The 20,963-nt window shown below is 37.4% G+C and overlaps 1 protein-coding gene across 3 annotated transcripts in view; it reads left to right on the top strand.

The window, feature by feature from the left end:
* Window positions 1–4,742: 4,742 nt before the first annotated feature.
* Window positions 4,743–20,963, top strand: part of LOC150094528 (oxidoreductase NAD-binding domain-containing protein 1-like) — a 106,753-nt gene continuing 90,532 nt past the window's right edge. For 2 of the 3 annotated variants that reach the window (XM_090412144.1, XM_090412146.1), the window contains exons 1-2: window positions 4,743–4,842; window positions 18,688–18,766. In XM_090412144.1, coding sequence (XP_090268270.1) covers window positions 4,772–4,842; window positions 18,688–18,766 — 150 coding nt within the window. In that variant the 5' untranslated portion in view covers window positions 4,743–4,771. Of the gene's footprint in view, window positions 4,843–4,983; window positions 5,562–18,687; window positions 18,767–20,963 lie in introns of those variants that run through there. The other variant, XM_090412145.1, reaches the window with a different exon arrangement.

Genomic DNA, 20,963 nt, shown 5'->3' with positions numbered 1-20,963 from the left:
TCGTCAAAGAAAGAGCTCATCCAGAAACTGGATGAAAAACGCCCACCAAAGGCTTTTTCCAGATGATGCTAACAACTCAATTCACAACGCTCTTTCTGCTGAATATAGAACCAGATAAAATGCACTAGTTTGCACAAGTCCTCCCCTGCTTTTTTTTTGAAGTCATTGATGGCGTCATGGTAATTCTTCTAATGGTGCCATCTTCTTTTGAAGGTTAGCGATCATCTTGACGAACAAACTGCGTTCTTGCGTCAATCTGAGCAGTTGTACGGGGCTCTTTCCTGTTCACGTCTTTATGTTGTCAGACCAAGATATTCTTTTTCTTCCTCTAGCTCCTTTGTCATCAATTCTTCCTACCAAAATAGTTTGTAGAATTAGTATCTCCCGTTTCTCATGATGTGGCCAAGATATGACGTTTTTCGTTTCTTGATTGTTTGTATGAGATCTTTGACTTTGCCAATGAATTTTAAGACATCTTCATTGTCTTAAAATCGACAATGAAGATTGATCATGGACAGAAATATGGTAATATTTCTGTCCATGATATCTTTAACTTTCTATATAGCCACATCTCAAAGGTTTCAATTTTCTTGATGGTTGTTGGCTTCAATGTCCATGTTTCAACTCCATTGAGCAGAATGGATATAGCATTTCGGCATTCGTCATCTGACTTCAATGTTTAGGTCTTTATTGCAGAATAATGTTCTGATTTCCATGAAAGACTGCCGCGCAACTTCAATCCTTGTTTTTATATATATTTCAGGATCATTAACCAAGATATTTATACCTTGACACTTGATTGATATTTTTCTCATTGAATTTCAGTTTCATTGATGAGGTTGGGTGTTTGATGATGACCATGTATTTCGTCTTGTTGATGTTTATATATATTTATTCCATTATTCCAAAATAGTAAAATCAGTGGCGTAGCTAGAGGGGGAATAGACTCTTTTATTTTTAAGAATTTGAATTACTGTATAGTATGATAGGGAAATGTAACGATTTTGTTATATTTTTATTTATTTTAGTTGTAAGTGTAGTTGTTAAAAATTATTTATTAATTAGCATAAATAAAAGAATCGTCGAAAAATAAAATTGAACGTATCCATATAACTGCATTTTTGGTTTTAATCATCTATTTTATCTCTAACGTTTGGAAACGATTTTCTTCAGATTGTATTGAGTTCAAGAATAAAACCAGAAATTCAGGGAGAAAAATCCCACTTGCTCGTGTCAGATATGACTAACTTGGGTGCAAATTGAAGAACTTAGAAAGAGTTGCTTTAGTCGGCGATAAAAATCGAACCTAGAATGGTCTTTGGCGTTGTCGATCCTAGCGCCATTTTCACATGGCTATATTTAAGAAAATTGACGTTGCGGGATTTCTGTGCAGTAATCTTCTTCTAGGATGCCGAATCAAACACATTGATAGTCTTTGGAAGCTAGCTGTGATTGGCTAAGGGCAGAGTTGACTGCCCAGTTTACAAAAGTTTGTTAAACGATCTTACCTACTCCATTTGGGGAATAAAATGAGAGTATGTGCTCCAATGAGCATTTTGTCATTATGTTCTCTAAAATATTCGCTTGATTGGAGAAAGGAAGGATAACAAGATGGAAGTAGGATTTATGTAGTGCTAAGGGGAAAATTACATGAAACAACATATTATAGAGGGGACGAGGAATTTGATGAAGATGTATGCATAACCAAGGTAGACATTCTTCATCCAACTGGGGAGAGTGACCATGCGGTCTTATTCTGGGAAGTTACCAACTATGTAGAGTTGCCTATCAAGAAGGGGTTTAATATTCAACTATAGGCTGGTGATTATGAAAGTCACTGGAGTAATCTTGGAACAGTGCCATGGCTTGAGAAGCTACAATAAGAATAAGAATGTTAGTAATGCATGGCAAATGGTCAGAGATTGCATGAGAGTAGCAGTATCAAAATGCACCCTCAAAGTCAGGAGGGTAAACGAAGTTGGAATTAAGTGGATGAGTAGGGATATAAAGGAGGAATTGCGAAAAAAAAAGAAAACACTGTGGTGGAAATATAAAAAAAAAGTGATCGGAATGCTCATAAGCAGTACAAAGTTCAAGCAAGAAAGATGACTAATATGGTAAGGAAGGCCAAATCAGACTATGAGAGAGAATTAGCCAAACAGGCCAAAGTAAACCCAAAAGAGTTTTTTCATTATGTAGCAAGAAAGAGGAAAAATTACTATGATAGAATGACTTTTAACAATGCTCACGGTAGGAAGCTGACTGAACAAAAAGAAATAGTTGAGTTGCTGAGTGATCATTTTGCAAAGATGTATCATCCAGGTAGTGATTTTATAGTTGCTGATGTTACAGAGATACCAAATCAACATTGAGGTATTCAGCCTATTAAAAATATGAATGTGAACACAGCGGTAGGACTGGATGGCATATAAACCCATGTACTACATGAATGTACGACAGAATTGGCATTGCCTCTGACTAAATTGTTCAATCTAAGTTTTAGCTCTGGTAGGGTTCCAAGGGAGTGGAACGAGAGTAAGATAGTACATTGCATAAAGATGGCTCCTAGACAGAGGTAACAAACTACGGACCAGTTAATATATTGGGAGTGTTGGTAAAATATTGGAAATGTTGGAGAAAGGTAAAAGACAAGTGGATAGGAATGTGATATTCTCTCGTGGCAGCATAGCTATGTAAAGGGTAGGTTCTGCCTTAGTAACTAATTCACATTATGATAAAGTGACAGCAGAATTGGATAATGGTACTGGCCACACCATGATACCACTGAACTTTGCCAAGACAGAATACCAAATGGAAAACTATTACAAAAACAGGAGACGATGGGAATGAATATGAGGCTAGTAGTATGGATAGGGGATGGCTGATGGACAGACACTAGCGGTTAGTATATAGTGGAGTGGAGTACCTCAAGGTCTGGTACTGGGGCCATTATTCTTTAATTTGTGTATCAATGATTTAAGAGGGATATTCACCAAAACTGGGGAGAGCAATAGTTGATCAAGGTGATGTAGATATTCTGCAGGATTTAAATAAATCGATGTTGTGGACAAAGGATAATGATTGACAATTTAATGTTGCAAAATGTATGGTTATGCACTTCGGATTGCAGGAAATTGATGAGGCTAGGGATTTGGGGACAAAAAGGTGAAGTTCAGAGGGCATATTGCAAAATTTGGTAAAATAGCTCAAAGGATTACTGGGATGTTGAAAAACACTCTAACAAGTAAAGATAAAGAAGAAATTACTATAAGGCTATGATTCGGCCCCCATCTTGACTATTCCACACAGATTTGGTCATATGGGTTTATCTCTTGGTGACCTGGAGGTGGTAGAGAGAATTCAGTTATGAGTGACCAAGATGGTGACAGGTCTCTGAAATACTCCATGCGAGGATAAGTTGAAGATTTGTGGGTTACAAAACCGGAAAAGTGCAACGTGATAGAAACCTTTGAAAATATTAAAGGGTATTTATAAAATTGTTGCTAGTGAAATTTTTAAATATATGACAAATAGACATCCGAGGAAGTTGTGTAAGAGTGTAGTTAGTTAGTAGGGGGTGTGCAGACCAGATTTTTGTGCATGGAGAGTGGTGAGCGGAATGGACTGCAAGAATTGGTTGTAAGTTCTCTGATGGTGAATGGATTCAAGGAGTATGATAGAATTTGTGTGTATAATGGTTTATGTCGGTCTCCAGAATCCATGGAGATGCCGTAAAATAATAATAACCATAATAATATTTGCTCTACATTGACCTCCATCTCCATAGTTCAAATGATTCATTTGCTTTCTGTCTTCATTCTCTGTGATCCAGCTTTGACACATCATAGTTTGAAAGGCCATTGGCTTAGAAATTCTAACTTTCTTGTCCGCCCTAATATTTCAATGTCTCATGACTTCTGTTAATTTCAACATAGAGAGAGCCTGTGTAGCTCATAGAAGTGGCGTTTGCATTCTACAGCGCTTGACCGCATGATGAAAAGCGTTCGAATCTAGTCGCCGACTAGAGTTAGTCGATCTCTGGCACAGGCTAGCGGCTTTTTCCTCCAGGAAACTCGGGTGTTTCGTTCCCTATACTCAAGAAAATCGGCCGTCGAACCCACACTATTTTCAGACATTAAAATATATTGTGTTAGGGACCACCAGATGGCGGCACTTACTAGCAGCCTTCTTCACTGCTTGCCGATTAATTAGTGATAGCCTTGGGCCAGCTATTTCTGATTGATTACCAGTGGAGATTGAACTGCACTCAGTCTCCATTAGATAGGGCTTAAAAACGGCCTCGGCTACTCCCTATAAGGGAATAAAAAAGGCATTAGCTAATTTTTTTTGATCTTTCCCTCATAGTTTTCCTTTCTCTCATATTGAACTTTTTTTAAATTTTTATTCTGGATCCCAGTAAATCATAACTTCGACCACCGCTATTTTATCTTCGCGAATCACAGATTAATATAAATTGCCAGAAGCAATTTTAGTATTCATTGATATCTGTGATTCGCGAAGATAAAATAGCAAAATCTACTGCTCCAGGCCGTCTTTTGCTTCTGTCATGAGAATGATGGCATCATGTGCATATCTGATTGGCTGGTTCATGATATTTTTTCAAGTAGCTGTAGGTTGCTTGGCCAACAAATGACTGGAGCATTAGAGAGAAGATGGGAGGATGGCCTAGTGGAGATGGCTAGAGAATTGTAGTATTGGGAAGACTTCAACAGAGAAAGATGGCGGCTATTAGGGGAGTCCATAACCAAATATGGTTGTAAAAAAGGGCTCAGAAGACGAAGGAGAGGAAAGAAGAAGTTTAAAGTGTACATATGTTAAAAGGTAATTTATAAAACATCTACGATAGTTGAAGAAACAGTCATAAAGGCTACATAAGCCCTAATTCTTAAGATTATATTTTGAATTTGTGATTAGTCAGTATAGGGTGCGCTGCAATTTGTTTTCCACAAAACTGTCGCCAATTCTAGCAATGGGTTATTACAGAATGATTTTTCCTTATACTTTATTATTTATTATTACGTGACACCTCCAGGAAGTCCAAAGACTTACGTGTGTGTGTGTATCTAACCTACGAGTTGTGGTTATAGGAAATGTTTGAAATTAATGATGTGACTATTGCTAATTTTAGTTGATGTGAATCCCCTTGAATTGGCAGCCTGTAATTTGGTAGCTGCATGCTATCTAAAATGATTATTAGGAATTTTATTTCAGTTTCTTATTCTTCGTGTGTTTTACTTGAACTTCTTACCTGTTCGTTGTGTGCTATAGTTACAGAAAAAAGGTTCCCAGGATTTTAGTAAAGTGAGGATTAACAAATGAAATTATTTTATAAGAATGCTTAGGACACTCTGTATATTTGTGGTTTTGTGTTTTTATCCAGTATATTAAGCAACAAGTAGAATTTGCTATCATTGATAAGGAAAGCAAAATAAGAAAAAAACTATTTAATTTTGTGCAGCATCTTAGAGCAGTATGATATTGATTAAGAAGCTAAAATTTCGTCCATTCACCATTTTGAAATCCTTTAGTCGTTCATATAGGTAAGGTCTTAAAAAGATAATTTTGTTACTGTTTTAATACTTGAGTAGTGCTTAGCATCCACCCATCCCGCAAAAAAATTTTGATTTCAGTGTTTTCATTTCTGAGAGTATGGCAGTTTTATGGGTTAGTAGAGAAAAGCAGAACTTATACAGAATGGACTTATCATTATTAAAGAAAAGGAAGAAAATAAAGGAAAAGAAAGGATTATTATTAAAGACTTTGAGGGGGTGATTACCTTGTTAATGCCTGCTTATATAACTCACTAGCTGTCATATACCTTTTCTTGATTTCATGCTGCCTGCACTCATCACCTCCAAAGGCAAGCCATTACATACCACTTTGCAATAAAGACATTTAGCTTTTATCCCTCCCCTCTTGACTGCATTTTCATTCTCAACTTCCACAGATTCTCTCCCCACTCTCCATAAAATTAAAAATTTCTTCTACAGGTATTCTATTATTACCTCCCTTTCAGAAGTTTGAGGACATCTATCTTATCATTCCCTCTTTCTACCTGTTTGTTAGTGTCTAGTCCACAAATTCTGCATCTATCTTACCATTCCCTCTTTCTACCTGTTTGTTAGTGTCTAGTCCACAAATTCTATGTCCTCATGATCTGCATTCCACAGTTTCAAGGTCATCTTTCTCTCTCTTTGGCATCCTCTTCACAGTATCTTCATCACTTTGGAAACTGGGACACTGGATCTGTGCACAGTAGTCCAGGTGAGGTTGTATTAGGACCGTATAAAGAAGTAGATGTTTTTTTGGAAAGAGTCTCTTCATATACATACTTAGGTCATCTCATTGACCTAACCTGTGGACTCCAAAAGGAAATAAATAGGAGAGTTCAACTTGCTTGGAGTGCATTCAGAAAATTGAAAAACATTTTTCAAAACGATGATGTCCTACTCTGTTTAAAAAGGAACACATTTAACCAGTGTATACTTCCAGTCATTTCATATGGTTGTGAAACTTGGTCGCTAACAAGAGCACTGGCAAATAAATTGACAACTCAAAGAAAAATGGAGAGGTCGGTGCTAGGCATCACATTAAAAGATAAGAAGCGAAACACCTGGATAAGAAGCCAGACTTGCATCACTGACATCATTCTTCACCACAAGTGACAAAAATGGAAATGGGCCAGACATTTATCCAGAAGAGAAGATGAGCGATGGACCACCATACTTACGAACTGGATTCCTAAAAAAGGGAAATGAAGCCGAGGACGCCCTAAAAGAAGTCGGAGTGATGAACTGTCAGAGTTTATTGCGGAAAGTTGGTCAACCATTGCCAAGAACAGAGAAAGGTGGAAAGAATTGGAGGAGGCCTTCGTCCAGCAGTGGATAGAAAATTACTTAAAAGAAGAAGAAGAAAGAAGTACAATGACTTTAAAGTATCAGTGTTGTTTCAGCATTGAATCGTATTTGTGATCAGTGTTATATTACTCCTGGACTTCAAATTTCTCCAAGATCCTTAACCACATCAGGTTTTCTAGTATAATTCCACCAATATACACATACCAGCCACTGAATTAGAAACCTTTATGCAGACTTACATAAACATCACTTACATAGCATATATGCAAAATATTTCATCATGGGCATCGCCACATGATCTGGGCAACTATTTAAAACTCTGCTGTTTTCAATTTAAAAATTGAAAACAGCAGAGCTGTTTGATTTCTCAAAGGTGAGATATTCTGGGTATTTAATCAGTGGAAAAATAACCTGCATTGCTTGTCTAAGAGGTGTAACTGTGGTCAAGATATTCTATCAGGAATGAGGTTGCTATAATCTGAGAAGGCTTACAAACAAACAGAACTTTGTGTTGCAGCAGCTAACTGCAGCATGTAATGTAGGTTTTTCCTGACCCACATCTCATTGACATATGCACAGTGAATTGAAGAGGATCTGTATTGGCAGCTGCATGCCTATACAGAAACCACTGATTTCTGTGAAGAATGAGAAAGTTTGTGTACAGTGGTGTCAGGGACATAGTGACTAAACACTGGAAGACTGGAAAAAGTTGTGGTCCAACAAGTTATGGTACACCTTGTTGAGTATTGATGGCAGGCGGAGAGTTTGGTTGGAGCCTGAAGCAATGGACCCTCTTGACTTATAAACACAACTCAAGGCTCTGCAGGTAGTATCATGGTATGGGGCATGTTCTCATAGCATGGAACTGGTCCCCGGATATTGCTGGAAGGGGTCGGTGGCCTTCAAGGAATATCAACATTTGTTGCCAGTCAAGTCCATCCTGCAATATTAACTTTTTATCCAGCTGGTGACAGTTATTTCATGGATGACAATGCTACTGTCCATCGTGCAATTATTGTTCTGCATTGGTTCATCGAACATGACAACTTTCATCTTCCTTGGCCGCCACAAAGCTCGAATCTGAACCCCATTGAGAATATATGGGACCTCTTTTGTCAAATCTGAGCCAGTTAAAGAACTGTTGTGCACACTTGGTATGTTGTAGACCAAACCAACACCATGTGGAATCTATGCCAAACTGCTCATGTTACTGTAATTTTGGAGGCTAAAATACTACTACTGCAGTGAATTATTCTTGAAGAGGAGTGGAAGAATTCCATCTTTTTTCTGTTCCGCATTCTTTTTGAATCTTTTCAGTATCTTAATGGCTTTATACTGTTGTATTTAATTTTATGCTAATTATTATTATTATTATTATTATTATATGACACCTCCAGGGAGTCCAGAGACTCATCGAGGGAGGGCACTTACTCCACAACTCTCCGTCTCCACCACTCAATCCAACAATTACAATGAACCACAATTACTTTCATCTTCGACACCAATGCCATCTACTGCCCACCACCACTAGTATTTTCACATACAATCACAAACGTCCATGCCCATGGCGGGATTCGAACTCACAGCCTTTTGGCTGGAGAGCAGATACTCTCCAGCCAAACATATTCCAACCAGGCCAGGCAGGAACATGTTCCCTGAATTTCAGGTTTCTATCAATCATCACCCCCACTTCCTCCAGTACCATTCCTCCAACAGAATATGCAGCCTCCCATCGATGTATTCCAAACTCCAAGACTTTACATTTAGCTGCATTAAACCAAAACCCCCATTCATTTGTCTATCTGTCCAGTTTATTCAAATCCTCTTGCAGGGCTACCACATCTGCACTATTACTAATAGCTTCACATCTACAAGTACATGTCTTGTTTCTTTTTCTTGAAAGAAAAATCTTTAAAGTGTTGAGGGAGTAGATTAAAAAAATAACTATTGCATTAGCAGTTTAAAATCTTTAATTTTTTTTCTAAAAAAATTAAAGACAAGATTCTAAATTAAAAAGAAAATGATGACACTGTTACTGATGTAGGAAATATGCTATTTCAGAACAACTTTAATGACCACAGTGAAGCATTTCCCTTTCACTATAGAGATAGAAGAAAATTATTCTTTAAGTATTATAAACTAGATATATACTAGAACAAGATCTACATAAAGGCAAATATCATAAATCTGGAAGTTGGAAACCTGGAATCGAAGTTGAGTAGTTTTCAGACATTAACTGTAGGCTATGTATACAAATATTGTTGTGTGTGTGTGTGGGGCGGGGGGGACTTTGAAAACAAAGCTCCTTTACTTCATTTCATCGGCAAAATCTGAAGAAAACATTGATTGATTCAGTTAGGGAAGTTTCATTTGGGGAAGTTGCTTGCAACAATATAAAAATCTGAATTTCATATCAGGCTTAATAAATTAGAGGAAGCTCTGGAAAAGAAGAAATTGTATTTAAATTTCCTGGAAAAGTAAGCCAGCAGGTGCACGAGAGAAAAATGTAAAAAAGGCTACATGTAAAAGTAGCTAAATGGAAGTCTAAGACTTTGGTAAGAATATAGAAGAAAAATATGAAAGTATCATAATGTTATGGAGCTAATGAAAGCATAAAAATGGTGAAAAGAGTAGTGTAAAAGGAATTCCATGATAAAAGTATCATGAAAACTGAAGATAATGATAGTCTGGATGCCTGGAGTACTTTTTTTTTTTTTTAATGTTGGGCCCATATACAAATGGTTAGCGGGTCAACCTATAGTACTTTAGTACCATATATGGGTAGTGGGATGGGAAAAGAGAAACTTGTTGACATTCAGTTTGAAAGCCTGTATATTGTATTCCTTGGGAAATACATCAGGGGAAGACTGTTCCACAGTACAGCAGTAGCAGGGATGAAGGAGGTGGAAAAGAAACTTGTTCTGTGGGTTTCAAAGTGTACTGTGAAGGGATGTTGGGTGGTGGCTGTATGTGTTCCAATGGGTTTAGTACAGAATGGAGGAATTATTGATGCTGTTTCAGATGAGCATTTTCCATGAAAATATTTGTAGAATATACAAATTGTAGAGACTAAACATCTATGTGAAAGTCGGGGGGGGGAGAGTGAGTTGGTAAGAGATGGATCATTGATCAGTCTAATGCTCTTCTGTATTGAGTCAAGCATTTTGAGGGAGCTTTTAGGAGCCCCACTCCAAATGTGAGAACAGTATTCGATAGCTGGGTGGATTTGTGATTTGTATAAGGTTAACATCTGTTTTGCAGTGAAGTAATGTCTTGAGCGAAAGAGAAAGCCTAGTTTTTTGGAAGCTGAGGATGCAATGGTTGCGATGTATTTATGCCAGGAGAGGCCTGATGTCATGGTAATTCCGAGAAGAGAAATTTCATCTTGTGTGGGAATTTGAGTGTTATCAAAAATAATACTGGGGGAAAATGATTCTTTTTTGTGGGAAATAAGACAGAACTGGGTTTTACTAGCGTTGAAGTTGAAGAGGTTATCTGAGCACCATCGGAGGATGTCTTGGAAGTCCGAATTAAGGGAAGTTGTGGTTGATGTCCTGTGGGTTGTGAGTTGTGTAAGGTTTATCAAATGAAAGGGAGGAATACAATGTGCTGTCATCTGCAAAATTGTGTATTGGGTTGGAGGTCAACTGAAGTAGGATATTGATGTACAGAAGGAAGAGGATCGGTGAGAGAACTGAACCTTGTGGGATCTAGCATTAGTTGGATGGTGGGAGGATAGGGAGCCATCTACCATCACACAGTGTGTGTGTGTCTGGACAGGAAGCTGGCAATCTATCAGCAGAAGTCTTGAGACAGTCCAAATGATGGAAGTTTGCTTAGTAAGCCTTTGTGCCAGACCTGGTCAAAGGCTTTAGCGATATCAAGTGCAACTATTTGGGATTCGCCAAATTTTTCCATGGCATATGTCCAGCGATGGGTGATATATGAGAGCAGGTTATCTGTTGATCGGCATCGACAGAATCCGTACTGGTGGTCGCTTAATAGCTGGGTACCTTCAAGGTAGAGTAGGAGTTGAGAATTGATGGTTTTCTCCATCACTTTAGATAGGATTGAGGTGAGTGAGATAGGGCGGTAGTTAAATGGCAGCGATTTGTCACCCTTTTTGGGAATGGGTTGAATATAGGCCAATTTCCAGGCTTTGGGATATATATACCATGTATACCAGTGGAGTAAGAGAGTCTGTACAGACGGCATAGGATAGGAGTCAGTTCTCTTGCACAGACCTTCAGGACAATTGGAGGAATGCCATCATAGCCAGGAACTTTTTTTGTGTCTAATTTTGACAAAGTTTCCTGCTTTTTGCCCATTCAAATTCTGTTTTGGAATCATTGATAATTTTTTTTGCATCTATTTTGGGCTTCAGTATAGGCACTGAAGGAGGACGGAGTTCTTACTTTGAGCCAGTTGTGGTATGCCTGATTTTTCATTTGCACAGCCTTTGCACATCTTTTGGAGAACCAGGGTTTGGATAGGGGATGGCAGTTCAGAGAAGTGTGAGGAATGTATGTTGTCATGCCAGTTAGAATTACTTTGGTGATATGTTCGGTCCATATGTTTGGATTGGAAGACTGCAAACAATAGTCCAGCCATGGGAATGAAGCATAGTAGTGTCAGAGGCTGTCTCATTTGGCACTGTTATAATGCCAAACTACTCATGTGCAAGTGTGACTGTGTAAGCATTGGTGCATGGGGGGGGGGGAAAGGAGATGAGCACTAGGTTGGGGTCAGAATTACCCAGGGCGCACTTCACTACATTCACTGTATATTTGGAAGGGTCATTGGTAAGGAAGAGATCTAGGGTGTTTGGGGAGTGATTTGGGTTATCTGGTATTCTGGTCGACTTATGAACAATTTGTGTAAGGTCGTTGGTGATGGCAAATATTTCAGCATCTCTGCTTGCGGGATCTGTACAACTGGAAGAGGAAAGCCAATTGGTGTTATGGACATTAAAAATCATCTAGAAGGATGATTTCACTATTAGGAGAGTGGGACTGGAGGAAATCGACTTTTGAGGAGAGGAAATTAAAGAGCTCGGAGTGGTTGGCGATATTAGGAGAGCAATAGAGACAGCAGATGAATTTCACTGAGTGGGGGAGGGATATTTTTAGCCACAGAAGGTCAAAGTTTTACGATCCTAGGTTAGGTGCTCTCTGGCAGGGTATGTCAGAGTGGATATATGCACACATACTACCCTTGGGTCGCGAAGGATTTAAATAGTGTATTGTTCGGATGGTTGAGATGGATAGTGCTGGGGGAAGGTGAAATTTGAGTTTCTGTTAAGAATAGTAGGTGGGGCTTGGTTGACTGCAGATGATAGTGGACACTATTAAGGTTGGAGTTGAGACCTATATTGGTGTAGTGGATATGCAAGGGTCTGTGAGGCATGGCTTTGACTGCAAGGGTCTTGCATGATTCCTATGAAGTGCCTGCATACTGGTCTCCTTGGTGGCTACTAGTGGCCTTATTTGGTTTTTGCACTAGTTTGGTTTGTTTGTAGAAAGTTAGAAAGAAACTTAGAAAGATTCCTAAATAAGATAAGTGAACATTGGTAAAAATGTTCACTTAACTTATTTACGTGAACTTACCTCATCTGCCCAAAGCTGTATATAGTCCCTCACTAATCTCCCCAAGATCTTAACTACTGAATAAACACAAACTGGCCTATAATTAGACACTTCCAATTTGCTACCGCCCTTATTCCATGGCACTATCTTACCTTCCTTCCATTCCCTGGGCACCTTTCCTGTAGCCAGACTTTCATTGAAACGCCAGGTCAAAGGAGCTGTCAGTTTTTTAGCACATTCTCTTATAACTTGTGGTGAAATTCCATCCAGCCTCACAGCTTTACTGACATCCAGGATACTCATTAATTGGAATGCAATCTCCTCTTGCATCTATAAACCTCGAACCTGCCCTATCCCTCTAGTATTAAAACTTACTTCTCCAGGATGAAATACTCTAATCAAGTGTTTATTGAACAACTCCACTATGTCACCTGCATCAGTCATTCTATTCCCATTTTTATTTCACAACCATTTCTCCTCCTCCTGGCCACATAGCAAAAAAAATTCCCTAGGATTATCTTTAGTGCCAGATCTTAGTGCCAGTCTCTTCTCATATTCCGGTTTCGCCTTGCTTACCATATTAGTCACTCTCTCCTAAGTCTTATATTCTATTCCCATTTTTATTTCACAACCATTTCTCCTCCTCCTGGCCACATAGCAAAAAAAATTCCCTAGGATTATCTTTAGTGCCAGATCTTAGTGCCAGTCTCTTCTCATATTCCGGTTTCGCCTTGCTTACCATATTAGTCACTCTCTCCTAAGTCTTATATTCTTCATGCATCTGCTCTCCACACCTCTCTTTATATCTCTTCCATAACCTCTTTTTCACCTGCATTTCCTGTTTGATATTGCTTGTCATCCACTTTACACCAAATTGTGTCCTCTTCTTCACTCATGGAATACAGCTTACTATTGCTGCCAACAAATATTCCCCTCAAATTTGCCACACACACTAATGATATCCCAGCCTTCCAATTCTGTCCTGTATGGAACTGCCCCAAGTTGATATCTAACACTATTATAATCACCTGCCTTATAATTCCACATATGTTCCCTTTTCTTTGATACTCCTGCATGTTTATTTATCTTCTAAGTCAAAATCACATGGTCGCTCTCTCCGATAGGGGGGGGGGAATAGATATCTCAATTATTATCAGATTTTCTGATGCTATGACCAAATCCAAATCGCTTGAACCTCTTGTTCCCTCTGTTACATATTGCCTAAGACATCTGTTCCTCAAGAATTCCAGAAATTCCATTCCCTTATTACTATATGCATTTTTCTCTTCCCAACTTATACTGTAGTTAAAATCTCCTATAACAATCATTCTTCTTGCACTTTTTCCAAGCTCAACTGCCTAAACATCTCCTGCTTCCTTTTCGGTGCTCCTTGGCTTGTAGCAACATCCCACTAAATATCCTGTCTTGCTTACCTCTATCTCACACCATATGCTTTCAAAACCATTAGTGTCGCTGCCTTCCAAAGCCTCTACTCTTAGAGGACATAAGTCATCACTTATCATGAGCAGTTCTCCACCACCTTGTTTTCCCTTTCTATCCTGGCAAAAAATGCCGTACCCTGCTACTTCTATTCTTGTTATTATATCATCTTCCATCAACCACGTCTCAGAGAACCCGGTAATCTTTGGCCAGGCTAATGTTATCAACGCCACCAATTCATCCTTTATTCCAGATACTCTTGGCATTAGTATAAAGTATAAAAATGTCACTGGTTCTATACCTATCATTATCCCCTCCAGACTCTACTGGATTCAGTGTTACCTGATGTCGTCCCCCTTGCCACAAGAGGCTACCCCTGCTACCATCCACCTTGGGAATTATAGTTTATGGAATAAATGGAATGTATGCAATTTCTTAGGGATAATTACCTAAGTCAGCTTGTAATGAAAGGTACAAGGGGATCAAGAGTGCTGAACGTTGTGATTACATCTACGGAATTGTGTCTAACTAAGATGGATATATTGCCACCAATTGAATAGAGCAATCATTTGGTTCTGACCTGGGAGAAATTCCAAATTTCAGAAAATTGCTTGGAGCAGTATCATGGGAGGATATACTTCAGGGAAAATATGTTAGTAGTGCATGCGAAATGGTAAAGGGATGTTTGAAAGAACAAGAAGCTAACTGCATACCAAAGATTAAGAAAATTAACCACCTAATCTGCCATTATGGATAAAATATGCATCCTCATATGCTTTGTGTCCATCATGTATTACAGTTTTAATATGCACTTCGCATTCATGATAACCTTGACGTCTATAGACGTCTTGGCCAGTAGCATGGTTAATAAACTGGGAAATAAATGGATGAGTTACAGCATTAAGCGGGAGTTAAAAAGAAAGAAAAGCATATGGAAGGGATTCATAGAGATTCATCTAGCACAGTCCATGAGAGTGACTAGTATGGTAAGGAAGACAAAATCAGAGTATGAATAGATCAGTCAAACAAAGCAAGAGTAATCCAAAAGTGTTCTTTCAGTATGTAGCAAGCAAAAGAAAAAATTATCACAGTAGAATGATTTTGAAGAATGTAGATGGTAGGGAAGTGAGTGAAGCAGATAAAAAGCTGAATTATTGAGTAATCCTTTTGCAAGAGTGGATCATCCAGGTGATAATATTACAGTAATAAATATCATGGAAATTAATGCAGAAGTAAGGATAGAGGAAGTCAAAGTGCATAGAATATTACAGAATCTGGAGGTGTCAGTACAGCTATGAATTTAAATGGGGTATCAGCTTGTGTATTATGAGAATGTGTTAGGGAATTGTAGTCCCTTTGACCAGATTGTTTAATCTGAGTCTCAGCTTGGGTATGGTCCCAAGGGAATGAAAGCAGATAAAAATAGTTCACTTGCATAAAGGTGGTTCCAAAACCAAGGTGGCTAATTATAGAGCAATTGGCATTTCAAGAGTGGTGGTCAGAGTATTGGAGAAGTTGATTCAAGACAAAATTCAGGAATGGATGGATAAAAATGGGATATTGCATGGAGGGAGGGGGAAAGCATGGTTTTGTGAAGAGTCATGCTTAATAAAGTTAAAGCTGAGTTGAATAAAGGTAATGGCTGCACAGTCATACTGTTGGATTTTGCAAATGCATTTGATAGGAAATTGCATGGAATCTTAATGCATAAATTACAGCACCAGCTTTGTGTTCATAACCAGTTGATGTGGATAAAAGAGTGGTTGATGGAGAGATAATAGTTTATACAGGTGCACAGTCCAGTAGAAAGCCTGTGACTAGTGGCTTGCCACTGGGCTCTGTACTTTGGCCACTACTATTTAATTTGTTCCTAAATGATATAGGAAATAATCTGACTGGTAATTTTCAGTTGTTTGATGTTGATGCAAAATTATGTAGAGCAATAGTAAATAAAGATTGTTAATATTTTATAAGATGATTTAAACAGACTGACAGTATGGGCAAAGAAGAATGGATGCCAAATTAATGTGGCCAAGCTATGCATTTTGGAGTGGAAAGATTACCAGCCGTGTACTATTGATGGAACTGTATTCCAGGAACTTGAAGCCAGAGATTTGAATTTGGGTGTACAGGAAGAAAGCATATTGGAAAAAAGGATTACTTTGTTTTGAGAGAGAGCATATTGGAAAGGCTAAAACAGCTCATAGGATTACTTTGTTATTGAAGGATACCCTGACATTCAGAGATAGGTTGTTATTTCTCTTTAATAAGGCTTTGATAATGCATCATCTGGATTATTGGGCACAGATCTGGTTGCTTGGGTTTCTTGGAGATGTGGAAGAGGTAGAGTGGATTCAGAGGTAACTAACTAAGATGGCGGCAGGACTGTGTGATGCTCCATGAGGAGAGAGACTGAAGATTTGCAGGTTACAGAAGTTGTTTGATTGGTGCATAAGTTGCTTAGGTGGGTTTATAGGATTGATGTGCTGAAATATTTTAGTATATGAATAATGCAAGGAAAACTAGAGGCCATTCCATAGACATTGAGTAAGAGTGTTGTTAGCAAGGGAATGAGAACTGGATTTTTAGCTTGAAGAGTGGTCAATGAGTGGAATAGATTGTCAGTCAGTTGTATATGCTTTGTTGATGAATGATTTCAAGGTAAAATGTGGATATAGCACAGGTATCGATAACTGATTTTTTTTTTTTTTTTAATAGTGGACCTTCTACGATGGTATACAGACTCTGTAGAGATGCCTGTATGTAATATTATTATTATTATTCTCATTCCTTCATTTACTGTTTCCTTCTTTATGCCTATAAAAATAATGTCACACTGCTATCTGATATGTTTAAATTCATGTGTGTTGATTAATGAAGTAATTTCACTTTTATAATTATTTTGTTGTTGATCTGTAACTGTTTCTGATTTATACATACTGAATAAAGATGCATACATTATTGCACTTTTAGTGCATATTTGCATGCATTGTTTGTCTGTTTTCAGTCTGACTATCTGGACGATGGTTGTGTATGAAAAAAAGCTTCGGTAAATGTTATCATCATAATCATCAAACCTCCATGGGTTAAGACTCATCATGGAGTTTTTTAATTGCTGTATAATGCTACTAAATGTATTTAAGAAGCAGATGATTCATTTCCATCTCTTAAAATTTGAAATTTCCATCTTAAAACCTAAATATTTACTGTCTTCTGGAACAATTTTGATATTGTGATTTCCATTTTAGATATTGTTTTATTATTTTATAAAATATGCATTTATTCTTCTTTTATATTATCAGACCATGGGATTCTGTCTCTCTCTTTCTTCATAGAAAGTACAGTACAAATGATTAAGTAAAGTTTGGAATGCCAGGCTTAGTTATTTGTAATTTATATAAAAGTGTTTTTGTTACTTGAAAGTTTACATGACTCACAGTAATAGTAGTATGTATGTCACTTCAGTAGTATGTATATTATATATACATACTACCTGAATACATACACTATAGTAGCATGTATGTTAGGAATTTGTATGTGCTGAATCAAGTCACTGCACTTGTAGCTGTCATTCATCCAGTAATACATCTAGTGAATGCTGAAACTAGACTAATCATCATGTGGTGAAATAATTCATAGGATGTCATGTTGGAGGCTTAATGGATTGTATACAGCACTCAGAAAGGATTAAAACGAATTTAATTCTTCCTATATTTCGTCTCAGTCAATGAGACATCTTCAGGGATTACAAAAAAACTAACGTAACATACATACAAATAATACTAAGCCCAACCACGTGGGTGACACTAAAGTCCTATCTAGGTGGAGTGCCCTCTAAGGGCGGTTGTAGGTGACCTGGAATGTTAAGTGGGACCTCTGGTGATAAGCATTTCCCAAATCTTAGAAAGCTTAATGCAACTATATTTGTTAAGATTTGGTTGATTCCTGAGAGCTGCTGCTGATTCTAAGAATTCTCTCTTTTTTGAATTTGCTGTGGTGGAGCATGGTGGTTTTTTCCATGAGATCTTGTGGGTTGTATCCAAGACGTGGTTAGCCAGGCCTGGCCATGTTTGTTCCTGTAAACTGGCATGCTTTGGACAGACAGACAGATCAGCTGCTATCCATCTGGAGGAACGTAAGTCATACATCTGCAACCACGACTGTGGTCAGTCAGGCCTGGCTGACCATGTCTTGGATACAACCGACAGGATCTCATGGGAAAAAACCACCATGCTCCACCCCAGCAAATTCAAAAAAGAGAGACTATTTTGAAATACAATCCATTAAGCCTCTACACATGAATTCATAGGATGGTTGTTCTTTGCTCATGAATTATTTATTATTTTTAAATTCTGTTCAAATCAGAACATTAAACTTATGAATTCAAAACTAGCTGGTGCATCAGATAGAATCATTGTGTCATTATATGTTGATAAAATGCATGTTAGCAGTTTTTTTTTCCCTTAATTCTTTCTGTGTAATGAATCCTCAAAATTTTAATTTTCTTACTAATAGCACTTCTAATTAAAGAATAATTAGAACTTCTATTCATAATATTATGCAACACAGCATTTGGAAGGTTCTGAACATTCCTTAATAATTTTAGAATTGCTTAATAATTTTAGAATCCCATTTTTTGAGGTTATATATCTGCAGAGATTTGTCATCTTTGCAACCATTTCTTATTTTACAGTTTTAAACAGATATTAACAAAATTATAATAACAATATGAACCTTTGCTGAAATTTTGTGATATACTAATTTCAAAGTTTAATTACTTGTAGCATCATTAATAATGAAGTATCAAACAAAAAAAAGAGAGCAGAACATCTCTTCCTGACAGTAAGCAATTTCAGACAATTGGTAAGGCACTCTTTTGGTGCTATAATTTTGTTTTTATAAACATATATATTGAAAAGATTTTTAGTTTTATCATTTAAAAATGACTTCTGCAGGAACTAGTTTTTCAACAATTTTTATTCCTGAATATACACTTTCATTATGTTGAAATGCGTATTGAGACAATATATTTCAGGAAAATCTAAATTGCACACATGCCTCACCCAGAGTCAAAACCATCTTTTGGCCTAAATCAGTGGTTCCCAACCTTTTTCCACTTATATACCACTTTTAAACCCATTTCTATAAATTGTACCCCTTGTTTTTAAAATAGCAGTGATTCAAACTTAACATATATTGTTCCATAACTAACATTTTGCATTTTGTTTACTTGACTTGTTTTTCTGCCATTATTGATTATTTTCATTGTACCCCTGAATGGCCCAGCACGTACCCCTGGTTGGGAATCAATGGCCTAGATCAGTGTTTCTCAAAGTGTGGTACGCATACCCCTGGGGGGTATGCAAAAGGTCGTTAGGGGTACGTGGCAAATTTCGGCTATGCATAATTAAAGGATTCATTATATTTTTCAACAAACAGTGCAGTTAGAGACAACCAGGATAAAACGGCACTAACTGATGAATCACATCCCCTCTCCCACAGAAACTGCTATATAGACCTTGACACCACCCCCGTCGTTAACGTGTTAAAACTAAGAAATATATAGTGAATGTGTTTCCACTTGTTACCTTTGTGCTCCCTGATACTGCTCTGCTATATACAATTCTCTATCAGAAAAACCAGTTGCCAATCTGATATCAAAGCCCATATGTTGCAACTTAAATACCAACTTATGTGGTGCCTTATCAAATTTCAGAATCCAAAAAACGATAGTGTATACATTATTCTCATTCACTGCTCTTGTTGCTTTATTATAAAAGGCAACCAGATTACTAAAACAAGAGTACTCTTAAAAAATCCATGTTGGCCTTCATAAAAATAATATTGCCTTCATCTTCCTAATTTGGTATAGGAGTTATGAATTTTTCCAAAATCTTAACTGCCACAGAAGAAATACAAACTGGTCTGTAGTTTGATACCTGCAATTTTATCATCACCCTTATGCTGTGGATACTATTTTAACCTCCTCCTCAGGAACTTGCAGTACTTTGATTAAACAGCTTGGTTGATGCCACTTTTCATTCACTTACTATACCTAGTCACTTAAATATATATAGAGTATATGAGTTATATTCTTCACGTAACTGTTTTCCATATCTCTTTTTATGTCTTCCAATCTCTTTTTCATCTGAAATTCCTCTTTGATTTCCCTGGTCATCCATTTTAATCCAAATGGCTATCATTTTCACTCAAAGGTATACACTCTGCCATTGCTCAACAATTTCTTAACTGTCTCTCATGCACTGTTGATCTATTTCTTCAAATTCTTTCATTCATTGCACTGCTCCAAGTTTTCCAAGTCTATGATAGTTGCCTGCCTTAGAATTCCACATAAATTCCTTCTGCCTTGATACTTTTCTATGCCTATTCATTCTCCAAATCACAACTATAGGATCGCTCTCATCATTTGGCGATAAGTATGACATCTTAGTCACAATCAGATCCTCTGATGCTGTGACTAAGTCAAACTCTTGATCCTTGTGTTCTCTTCGCTGCATACTGCCTAAGATGGTCATCTCTCAAGAAGTCCAAAACTATGACATTTTGGACTTATTGACTTTCATTTCTCTTATTATCATATGTTGCTTCCTCTGTCCAAAGTCCTTGATAATGATTGCTCACTTTGCACTTGTGAAATTAATATCCCTAAATATTTCCTGCTAATCATCATCTATATATCTTCATCTTTAACAACACACTAAATACCTTGTCCACTTCTACCTCACATCATATACTCTTCAAACTATTAGTGTTATTTCCTATCTGATTTTAGGATATAATTCATCTCTCATCATCTTATAAGTAACACTTAACCACTTGTTTACGATAGTGGTTTGAAAAGTTCTCGCCTAACAATGAAAAACAAATTTATAATTTCAAAATTATTTTTATATTTCAACATAATATCCCTTAAGACTAATACATTTATTCCCACAATGCTCCAGCGCCATTATCCTTTCCCTGTAGTGGTTCTCAGTAAGATCTGCAAAATACCCCTCTACCGCAGCAATCACCTCTTGTTTCAAAGAAACACGTTGAC

This window comes from Typopeltis vanoorti, chromosome 22, assembly GCF_054136105.1.
Source record: "Typopeltis vanoorti isolate ZY-2024b chromosome 22, IOZ_Tvanoo_1.0, whole genome shotgun sequence".
Taxonomy (NCBI): Eukaryota; Metazoa; Arthropoda; class Arachnida; order Uropygi; family Thelyphonidae; genus Typopeltis; species Typopeltis vanoorti.
Note: the sequence above shows the minus strand (reverse complement) of the source record. Positions and strands in the feature narration are given on the sequence as shown.